The following is a 12,110-nucleotide window of genomic DNA, read 5'->3' as shown; positions in this document are numbered from 1 at the left end:
CGCCATGCTTTGTAAAATGCTCAAAATTCACGCCATGCTTTTCAAAATTCACGCCATATTGCTCTTGTTTACTAACCCACATATATTCGTCACGTTAGTATTCGTGCACTGTCTAGATTTGACTAAATTCACACCGCGCCTTATATGGCGAATAAACAAACGCTTTTCGTCAATATGTGGCTTGAATGCGTTGCGGGCATCTATTTGTACGTTTTGAGTACAGCCGTGCATAATTTTAGCGCCGTTTGAAACTGATAATGTATTCATGAGTGGATGGAAATTTCAGCGTTTATTTTTGTTTGTATTTATGGCGTGGGGTTCTTTTACAGCCGAGAAAACTCATCGCGCGAATCGAGTTCCTCAAATCCGACTACGAAGGATCCGACTCTTCAAGCTTGTGGTCAAGGTAACGGAGACACATTAACAAACTAATGTTACACATTTTTACTCTAGTTCACATTTAAATCCTATAAAATCAAAATGTAGAAGCAAAGATCCAAATTTCCAATGTACGTAAACAACTCAATTTTAGTTAATGTTCGGAACGTTTAAACTATTAAAATTCTAACGTATGCATACTGTAAGCATGCAAATGAACAGCGCGATAGCAAAAATGTGATTCTTTTCGAATTAGTCGTTTCAAGGAACTCCACGATTATCTTTAACTTTTCATTCACAGAAAAACGTGCACAAAACTACAATGATGTCAGATTTCAAAAAATTTCAACTTTTCTTTCGAACTTTCTAGAATGTCAACAAGCAGCGACAGTTCAAGCACAAGCGAAACTCAAAGTGCCCTTGAACTTCGCAACAACTTGGAGGAAGATGGAAGAGATATAGAAAGCTATGAGTTGCACGTGTTCGTTTCCACCGGGATCAACATGTACAACGGCGTAGAGAAAGACGAAGACAGAATGCAGAAGTGTCGCGTTAAAATATACGTCTTTCCTGACCAGGAAAAGAGACAAACCAAGCAGAAGTCGAGTTACAGATATCTCACACACGTCGGTGTCACAAAGTAAGAGAATTTGGTTAATAACATGAGCATTTATAGAGATCAGGCTCTTTGATCTTTAAATTACAACCTGATAACTGTAAAAGAATTTTCAAAATTACAAATTATTTGCTGCGCCGCTCTCCTCGAATGAAAACTTATGTAGATTAGGTAAGCGCAAAGGTTTTGTAGATCCGATCATATATAACTTTGCTTAAGCCCAAACGAAATAGAATACAGACAAACAGTTTTTGTCTTCTGGTCTACGTTTAAATTTACAAGATTTTTTTTATTATTTGTTGGCCTTTGGTGCAAAATATTAACTATTTTGTCCACCGTATAGTGGGTTTTGATTTTTGTGTTTGATATCCATTTTTCCAAATTGCAGATGGGAGCATGAATTTGTTCTCAAAGGTTTGAGCACAAAACTTTTGCGAAACCGATATATCGTGATCGAAGTGACTGGAGAAAATAGCACGAAGAAGATGAGCATGGGACAAACAATTCTTGCTGGAGATCAAGGTAGAATGTCTACAAATACGATTTTATGAGTTGCAGCCGAAGTAACATTTCCTGCATGGACATTTTTATGCACTTACTTAAACAACACAAAACATTTTTAGACTTGGTTTACATCCTTAACACGGGACATTTGCCAATTTAAGAGAGCTAAATATAGAATTTATGATGAATATCTGATAAAAAAAACCATGGAAACTAATTGCACGCCATGAGGACCAAACTGAACTTTCGATTGTCTAAAAAATCAGCAAGAAGAAATACCCAGGCATTGTGTTTTAACCACGTTTTCTGAGTCACCTTTTTCGTGGGTTTTCTCTGAATAGTCAACAATCTATTTATACTGGAAAACACCTATCAGAAAAAAGGTCACTCAACCTCTCCACTTTCTATTTACAGCGAAAATAAAGAGCGAGACTCAGATCAGAGCGCCGACGTCACACGAAACGCGACCCTTAATGGAAGCCATCCGCAATCCGGAAACTTCCATTTCCGTTACACTGGATTTGGATACCGAAGGTAATTGAAATGCAGTAGTAATAAAATAACGTAAACTACTGCAGCCATAATCACAAAGGGGGTTACCTAAGCCTACATAAAGCATCTTAGTACGGCAGACCTAGGATGTTCTGCATTGTGTGTATGTGTACTTGATTGAAGAGATCACTATAAGAAACTGTTGGGAGGCTGGAGAGGCTATACAATATATCTATGCCATCTTTCAACCTAATTATGTAAAACATATTTAACTAAACATGCAATTTCTTTTGTTGCAGACTACGTATCCTTTTCATCCTTTTTCCACGGTAAACATTTACCGAAAGCAATCCTGCGCAGAGGCTCGATTCGAAGACACTCGGGAAAAAAGCGTTAACTGTCTTCTGAACAAATGTCAATCCATTTTGTTGTTGTAAAAGTTGTCACATAAGGGCGCATTTTATATTTTATTATTCGTGTTTGAAAGCCCACTTTATTTTCGCACAACCAAACTATACTGTGAGTGTATATATTTTGTGATGTTATGTGTTTTATTTTCAGTTTTTTTAAATGTTGTTTATGTTTTCGTATTAAAAAAGCAATGCCAACTTACGTGGTTAAAGCAGATCACAAATTCACGCAAAAAGAAATATGAAGCAAAACCCTTTACATGAACTTTATAACTTATAACACAACATCCGAAATAAAGGTTTTTACTTAACCAGATATGGAGCACAACAAACCAACAACACGAATAAAGCTACAAACATACCATGCAAGTAATAGCACCACAAGACCAATGTAAAAAAAAATCTGGAGTAAAATAAACAGGAGTAACCTTTATCGTTTTGTCCTTGTGTGACCCCAACGCCCCCTATGTGCATGATTCTGTTTATAAAACTCAAATCGTTCAATCATGTAAGATGGCGTGTATTGGTCGACGCAATACACATGCACGTCGAGGCTTTAAGCGACGTGCCAAGAATCACTCAGTACACGCGACCTGGATGAAATAGCTGGTAGCGCTTCCGCTGTAGAAAAGGATGACATCGGTATTACACAAAACTATAGGCTCATGATTAACCATAAGTGGGGAATATAAGAAACAGGTCAGGCTGGCGAAAAGTGGAGGGTAATTTTATGCACAGGGATCGATACGCGATACAACATGCGTGCTGCCCATCATCGACCATAGACGGGAAGCTGTCAAACATACAGCTGAACACAGAAGCACAAACGCTATAGTCGCGTTTTGGCGCCTATTAACAGTTATGTTAAGGATGTGCTCGGGTCTAGGCGCCCTTTAATTCGTGTGCTTATTGTAAAAGGGTTTTTTCTGTCGAATGCGCGTATATTAGGAAAGTTCATGGCTAGGTTGAGCCAAAATCGGACTGGTTGGTGGAAGGAAAGGTGCTTTTTATACAGAGCAATGGCACATTCTCGTTAGAAGGACGATGTTTTAATATGCGTGTTGCGATCCTGCACACAAATTTTACATGAAACATAAGGATATAAAAAGTAGTAGCTCAGTTGTAGGAAGACAAGTTTATATCCTCCTTTATAGGGAAGTAAACAGGGATGTTTGTAAAATTTTAACTGCAAAGAAATCACTGACGGCACTGTGACTAGCTGATCGTTTATTTGCATTTGTAGTTGAAATTCTAGTATTCGACTAAGGTATATCGCCGAAAATGTACAAGGAAACCTTTACACCCCCGGTGAATCGGGAACCGCTCCATCAAATTCCAAACCAACAAAACCCAAATCAACTAATGGTAAAACAAGAGACGGTGCGACGTAACTCAACAGGCAACATTGACATGCCACAAGCCAAGCAACTTACCCTACTGGAAAAGGCAGAACTTTTCCACAAAAAGTATTCGAAAAAATACAGAGCACAGCAGGAACAGCGGAAAAAGAGGGCTGAGGAACTACTGGGCAAAGCTAAACAAGGGTCCTTTATGCGCAAATACCACGAAAAGGTTATAGATGAACGTAAGCAGAGTCTTCAAATGGAGGAACTGCGAAAACTTGAGGTAAGTTTTAGACAAAAAAATTAAGTGTGTATTTTAGTGGCTCATATTGCAACTTGCAAGTTTTAAGTTAACTAATTCGGTTCGGAATTAGGTCGAAATTGATCAAAATGTACATAAACTTTAAAATCAGAAACTGCCTGATCTTAATTATGAAACGTATAATGTACGCTATATTATAATTTTGAATTTAGCTATCAATGCGACCAAAATATATAGTAGATCGATGGTAACTTTTTAATGGGACAAAATACCAAAAATTGCTTTTTAACTGATTAAAAGATATATTTAAAAAAAATGCTTTATTTACTGATTAATTATCCAACATCACTTAAGCAAGTGTTTTGTCACAGCCAAGAAAGATTATCGTCAACATTCAATCTTGCAAGTGCGGAGAGGCAGATGCCGTGTACAAAGATATGGCCACGTTCGGTGAAACGTACGTTACCTATAACTCTAAGTATTAACTTCAAACTTGCCTTATGTAACGATAATAGTCCATGTGTGTAAGGGTGCTAGACAATCTAGAACGTGAACGAATATTCCCTACCAACGCTTTGAGCAGGATATTGTTGTCAAAACAAAACCAAGGTAGAGGCTCAGTTCAAGCGATTGCATGCAGGACGCCTGTTTACAGTGCGCATGACGCATAGCATAACTTCTGTCTGTTATCACATGAACTACATGCGGACGTCTCTTTCTGCACATCCTATATAAATGCAGTGACAAAAAAGCAAAACAATCGACATAAAGAATCACTGCAACGGATATGTGGCGGAATGCCACTGAGGAAATTGTGTAAAGTCTTTCTAGTTCGGTGAACTGCGTGTCACTTTAAATTCACTGTAATACAAAGGTGGATGTATCAATCAAGTGCCACCAACCAGCCCTATACGTGCGGCTTACAAAAATATGGGCGACAAACACCAGATATCACATTTTTGAGTAAACTTTTGCCATGTAAGAAAGCCTGAAAATGTCGAAAGAAGTTTGTAGTCACGTTATCCAGTTATCATCAGTTTCGTGTTTGACGTCATGTCTAATTGACGATAAATTACGAATTTCGATTACTGCCTTAATTATGGAAAAAAAAGTACCGCACTAAGCGTTGAAGGGTTGGATTTCCATTTAAGGATCCCTTTAAAGTATTCGTATTGTGATAAAGCAAAAAGCAAGAAATAAGCAAAGGATTCTTTGGGCAAGCACCAGTTATACAGAAACGCAGGTAGCGCAACAAACGTGCCTTTTAATTCAACATGATTAGTTTCATACGGGTGGACTTTTCCTTTCAATACGCAAGTCCAAGCCATAGTTTCATACAAATCATGTTCAAGCTAAACCATTGAAGGCAGTTACTAATACATTGACTAACAAACTGCTACTTTTTCCAGTTCAGAGGTTCGCGAATGCAGCGTGTTCCAGTTCCAAGCAAACGAAAACAGACGGGAAGCAAGTGATGTCTGTGATTTGCTGGTAACCGTCAAAATAGGTTTTAATATTCACAACGGTCTGGAAAGTGACGATGACCGTATGGAGAAATGTCGCGTGAAAATGTTTATGTACCCCGATCATGAGAAGAGAGACACCGTGCGGAGAAGCAGTTACCGGTTTCTGACCGTCAACGGTGTTACCCGGTATGTAAATAGCAAAGGGGACAGGAACTTGGCCAAATGGTCCGGAGCGCCTGACCCATATACGAACATAAAAAACTTGATCGGGATTAGTCCCCGAGACGTCCTGGGCTCAAGCCTATTCGAATAAAAAAATTGAAAAAAAACAGCAAAGAATTTGGTCGGATGGTCGCAGGGCAGGCGTCCTCGGTTCGAACTCCATTAAAAAAGCAGGAAAATGCCACGTCTTCGGGTAAATGGCCTGAACAGCTAGACCGAAACCAGACATCGAAACAACTTTTTAGAGCCTGCAGTGTATAAAGCACGTAAATAGTAGGCCGTTGAACAACTTGCCCCCTAAAGTCTTTTCAGATTGTTTTTACATAGAAACCAAAGATCTAGAGCAGTGGTTCTCAAACTGTGGTACGCGTACCACTAGTGGTACGCCGGAACTTTTCAGGTGGTACGCGAGTAGCTTTCTGTGATATACCTATTTCCAAAATTGAGCCTAATACCTAATTTAAGTCTGATTTAGAATAGCAACTCAACTGACAAAACCGATCACCCTTGGTTTAAACGAAACTATAGTTTGGGATACTCTTTTGAAATTGCTAAATATGCTACCTGGGGTGAGAAAATGGGCCTATTTCTTGGTCTATCAATTCACACAGGGTTTTGGTGGTACGCAACGATAGAAAAAGTTGTCAGGTGGTACGCGATCCGTATAACATTGAGAACTACTGATCTAGAGGCTAAGCCGAAAAAAATCCTGTTAGCAACTCGCGATGCCTCCAACCAATCGGCTATCAAGGAATAGTTTCTAATGTGACTTGCTTTAAATGGTTTGAGGATTTGAAAACAAAAAAATGTCTGTTTAAACAGCGCCAAAGTAAAATCCAAAATGTTTAACACCGCTAATCAATAGCTGTCACCACCTCAAGTCATTCACTACTTTGCATGCTATTAATTCATAAACAATTAAGATAAACAGCGTAAAGTTGTTTTTTGTACAATTAAACTCATCTTACTGTCAGTTTCTTGCTTGTAATATGATTCGTTTTCTCCAGATGGGATCATAGCTTCATAGTGAAAGGAGCTCGGCGTTGTGACCTGGAACAAAGATATTTTCTGTTAGAAATTGAAGGAGAGAAATATGGAAAAAAGGCGCCACTCGGACAAGTTCTCATATCGGGTGACGAAGGTATTTTTTGGAATTTTTGTATTTTCAATAAAACCGTTTCAATTTTCTGTATGACCAGGGGCGGCTCCTGCGAGGGGGCTGCGGAGCTGCAGCACCCCCTAGATATTTTTACTTAATATTCCTACCACAATATCACAGATAACTTCCATTATATTCTCTTTTTTTATTCTTTAGCAATATATAATTAGAAAAAAATGCACCTTGATCGGCATTTTTTTTCCTTTTTCTTAAAAAAATTATTGCATTAATATGTTTTCTATGGTGGAGCTGCAGCTCCAGTTTCGTGACGTTTCATGACGGTTTGCAGTTGTGCGCATGCGCACTTGGAAAAGCTACATGCCGGGCGAAATAGGCGACAGGGGGCTGTGGCTGCCGCAGCCCCTCCTGTGACGTAGGGCTAGTTGTGTTGTCTGCTTCGCTTCAGTGAACTCCAAAGCCAAACCCGTGTACTATATTCGTAAGTTCGGCAGTGAGAATGAGAACAGTTAGATAATTATTTTGCAATCTTATAATTTATGTGTTTGAAGATTAGTGGTAACTTTTTAAGATGACTGTACGTGAGTTTCAGTTGTTGCAGTTATCATTGAATTAAATAAGTGTATCTAACACCTTGAAAAAGAAAAAAAGGTCATCTAACACCTTGAAAAGTCACGACATTTATGATAAATAACTAAATCAAAAACTTTTAAGAAAATATGGTATAAAACATCTGCTACTCCAATGCCATGCAGGAATAAGCAACAACAAGAAATACTCAGTTTTAGTTCTTAATGCAATCAAAGAAAAAATAAATTTGTGACTGTGAAGTTAAATGCCTCACTGAAATTCAGGCAATATCAAATGCAGAACAAACAATTCCGGAAGCAACAGGATTTTTGAAATACCTGAGTGAAGACAATTTGAAGTTTTGGTTTCTTAATACACCAAGTGGACAGTATTTGCAACCAAGTGCAATCATGTGTATTAATTAATGGACATGTAGCCTAACTGTTTGTCTAAACAGTAGCTGCTAAATTGCTTCACAGGAAGTGTTTCTTAAGAATGAACATTCTACAGACAAGATACAGATAGTAGTGACCACCAAGCACATCCTATTGTTTGACAAAGAAAAGCTAGTTATTGAAATGAAAATGTTTCTGAAGATCTGATGTTCATGATTACTTTGAAAATAATCTAGATGATGTTTTGACAAGTGAAAGACCATTATATATTTGTTAGGAACACCATTATTTCCAAAAGACTTGCACTTGCAGTGCTAGTACTAAATAGAAAAACAGTTTCTCAGTTGTCATTTGGGATTAAGAAAGAAGCTATCAATTATCATGTCCAAACTATAACTTTATGATTCTTTTTGGTTGTAAAAAGGAAGCACAAGGTTTAATAATATGGTTTAAATTTAAGTGGGAGTGTTGTAAATTTTAAAGCTTGAAGGAGTTTTGCACTTAAAAAAAGCAATTACAAGCTATTTGCCAGCAAATAAAGCAGCAAGTATAGCAGTTAAGAATCTGAAAGACAAATAATAGTCTGTACACAAAAATTCAAAGAAAAGATGTTAAAATACACAAGTTCTGACACAAATGTAAAGTGGTTGTTAAATTTGTCAGTTATGATACCAATAAACAGCTGTATGGCTAGTATTTTTGTGTGTGACATCAACCTGTGAAGTGTCATAGAATATGTTAAGCGCTGACTGTGACCATAAGTTACTTAAATGAAACAGGACCATTTTTTTAAATGTTGTCTAACTGAAATACTTCAAAGTTTTTCGACCCATTACTTTTTTTTCTTATTGTTTTTTCTATATTCTTGTCGTGTTTTACCGTATTTACAACCGCTTCGTTTCGAGTCCGTGTCACGTGTGTTTTTGTTCCACATTATTACTGCATGTTATTGAGTTTGGCCCGTCGCTGTGCAAGTAAACAAAATACACAAATGATATCGTCTGCTGTTTACACTCGTGTACATTACTGCGTAACAAAAATTACGTCACAATGGAGTTGCTAATTAAGATTTGTATTACTTGTTTTTCTACACAAAACAATGGCTAGAAAACTAGAAATGTAACTTTTGTACATATTGCTAACTTATATTTGTTCAATAAAGGCTAAAATTTGGAGCAGCACCCCCACAATTTTTAGGCACGAGCCGCCACTGTGTATGACGTCTTAGCTACGTCGAAATGAAATGACGTAGGCTATGTAAAACCAGTGGTGGGATTCAGCCGGTTCGCACCGGTTCTATGGAACCGTCTCACGAAATTTTATGAGATCAGCGAACCGGTCAGCGTTACTGGTTACTGACAATGAGATTTTTGTAACAGAACTGGCTGAAAATATGACTTTTGTAATAGAACCAGTTGACGAAAAATTTGAATCCCACCACTGCGTAAAACGTAAGAGTGCACATAAAATCGGTCCTTGTAGAATTGTTAAAGGCGTCCTTAAAAGCTGTGATAAACCTAAGGAACGTGAGGTGAACCTTTGTTGAACAAACTTTTGCAGCAACGGTAAAGGACAAGATACAACATCGATATGCTGTGGACAAAGAAAAGCAACTTTTAACGCAAGCACTACAAAATCCAGGAACTGATTTTTCTACAACTCTTGATTTAAACGTCGCTGAAGGTGTGCAAAGTTTAACAAAACTCACAAAATTGAGAAAAAAACATAAAAATAAATGGCCCACACTTCTGTTGTAGAGTGACAATTACCCATCGAAACTTAATGCAACTTCTAATTGTAATTGGTTTATTAGATGCTTGTTTTATAGTAAACGCAAGATTTGTGAGTATTGCCACAAGCCCCTGGTATGTGTCTTGACACGTATTTCTTGGTTTATTTATTAGAATATCCTCAGCTCTGGTAACCTTAAATCACTGTCAATTTAATATCTTCTCTGCAAAAGTTTTAGTTTATTTGTTGAATGATTTTAATCATTAGTTACTATAATGACTCTATTATACTATTGGTTAATAGGCACATATTCCCTAAACACCTTTGTATTTTGTAGAGGCTTTGGAGATTTCACTTGGAACCCGTATTCTTCGCGAGCTTGCCATCGATAAGAGCCCAAAGAAACAAATTCTCCGCAAGGGAGCGCTCAAGAGCCCAATGGCAAGCAGACGTGCAAGCATGGCACCAGAAAGATTGACTTCTGTAGAACAACAATCGTAGCGCGCGCACTAAAACATTTGTTCTTTTTTGGAAAAAAAAATGTATACATTTCTTTGTAACGTGCAATTTAAAGTATGCTATTTACACGTGAGTACGATGTGATTCTTGTGACAATTGCCAAGAAGGATTGTTTTTGATAACTGTACATAAGGTTTCTGTCTAAACATTATACAGTCGTCTTCGTCCCCTTTCAATACCATTGGTGTTTGTTTTGTAAGTATTATAATTCCCAGTATTTTCTGTGTTTTGACTTTGAACAATGCGAAAATGTGACAATGGATGAGTAAGAAAACACAGTGCAAAATGCATAGCGTTACTTATGGCTTGTTTTGCAACTACACCAGTATTAGTTTTAGATGCGTTCAATGCTCATACACCATTAAGGAAAGTAAGAAAAAAGTAAAGAAAGGTTTAGGACAGGGGTTCCCAAACGGCGAAATGGTTTCTAGCAATTTAATTGTTAATGAGATACATGCTCCTAAAATTTGGCTACAAGATTCAGAATTATTTGCAAATATTATAAGCGCATAATATCTACAGTATAACAAAACAGTAGAATCTGTTCAAATGGCTCTGTGGCCCATTGAAAATGTCTTGGTGGCCTAGTACTGGGTCATGACCCACAGTTTGGGAACCACTGGTTTAGGACGAAATATCAAATACATGTGAACTCACAGACTTGTTGATATATTAGGTCTATTGACCAGCAGTTTGGACTTGATAGCCAGGTTTGCTGTAGCCCAATTGGCTTATTACAATATGACACAAACATTCGCAATAACAATTCAGGCTTTATGGTTTTCATATGATATTTATCCTTTACACAACTATGCCTCTAGGTTCGGCAAGAATGACAATGCATATTTGCGACAAAAAAACTTGTGACAACGTGCTTTAAGTAAATGTTCTTCGTTGCGGCGCTTTTCCATGATGATACGCAATTTAGAAAAACACAGGAATTTCAAAACATTGACTTTATAAACTCAACACTTGAGCTTAAACTAGGATGAATAACGTAAACTAGTTAGGATTATACAGACTAGCGATCACGAAATACTCACATATAAATCGTGCAATATGTCAGGCTTATTAGGCGTTCCATCGAATTAAGCCAGTCTAACAAGCATTCTCATTTGGGTGAAAGTTGTTGCATGTTTAGCATTGCCTTAAAATGCAGCAAAACACAACACAATGTTAAAATTAAGCCATTACGTACTCGACAAAAGCGGTAAATCGTCGTGTAGCACGAACTTTATGATACATCGGTAACGCTTTACGTTGACCACCTGGCCTGTCACTTAATAAGCGCATTCAATACGTAATCGCTCGATAAGGCTCATTCAGAGTTAACGGAACTGTTATGTATATTTAGTTTCGGCTTGCCGCTATAAATCAATCGGTTATAGGTCCAAGACTTCCTTGAAAAAATGCATGAAAGCTATTGCTTTAGTCCAGTGGTTCTCAAACTGTGCGTCGCGACGCCCTGGTGCGTCGTTTCAATTTTCCAAGGGCGTCGCAGAATATTTCCGTTTCGTGGCTGAACTCAGTTTATCTCATAAAAATGAGGTTTCAGTGCGGTTGACGTTTATCTACGTCCATACTTTTTGCGTAGAGTGCGGATTGACGTAAATTTACCTTTTTGATCAAAAACGCGGTTGTCCGTTAATGTACGTCGAGACCAAACAGTACAAGCAGCAAGTGCGTGATAGGCGCGTGTCTGGGGCGACGCTTGGCGGGCATTAAACTTGATTATGTGAACGGAGTCTTGTTCCATAACAATGTAACAAAGGCGACTTTTCTAGCAAAGCCTTGAGGTAGTTATAACGTATAATAGCTAAAGTTTTAAGTGATTATTGTGCATGAGTTGCAGCAGTAAATTTTTGTGCATCAGTTTATATTGTGCGTAAGTTGAAACATTACTTTCATTGTAATTCGTTATTGATGCTGTTGAGACCTTGCAGCAGACAAGACAATGCAATTGTGCGCAATAATTGAAACAACTAACAAAAGCCCGCACGCGATTGCCTGGTGCACTAAAAGTGTTGAGTGCAGTTTTATAAATTTGTCGAAAAACAGTTAGGCTAAAATTGTTCTCTAAGTGCT

General features: G+C 37.8%; 1 protein-coding gene across 1 annotated transcript; it reads left to right on the top strand.

The window, feature by feature from the left end:
- The first annotated feature begins 3,559 nt into the window (after window positions 1-3,559).
- On the top strand, window positions 3,560-10,323 carry LOC145209069 (uncharacterized). Its single transcript, XM_080079318.1, has 6 exons — window positions 3,560-4,026; window positions 4,377-4,462; window positions 5,415-5,657; window positions 6,701-6,834; window positions 9,336-9,458; window positions 9,844-10,323. The coding sequence occupies exons 1-6, from the start codon at window positions 3,682-3,684 to the stop codon at window positions 10,005-10,007; spliced, it is 1,095 nt and encodes a 364-aa protein (XP_079935444.1). The 5' UTR covers window positions 3,560-3,681; the 3' UTR covers window positions 10,008-10,323.
- The last annotated feature ends 1,787 nt before the right edge of the window (window positions 10,324-12,110 follow it).

This window comes from Phallusia mammillata, chromosome 1 (assembly GCF_965637545.1).
Source record: "Phallusia mammillata chromosome 1, kaPhaMamm4.hap1.1, whole genome shotgun sequence".
NCBI classification, from domain to species: Eukaryota; Metazoa; Chordata; class Ascidiacea; order Phlebobranchia; family Ascidiidae; genus Phallusia; species Phallusia mammillata.
Note: the sequence above shows the minus strand (reverse complement) of the source record. Positions and strands in the feature narration are given on the sequence as shown.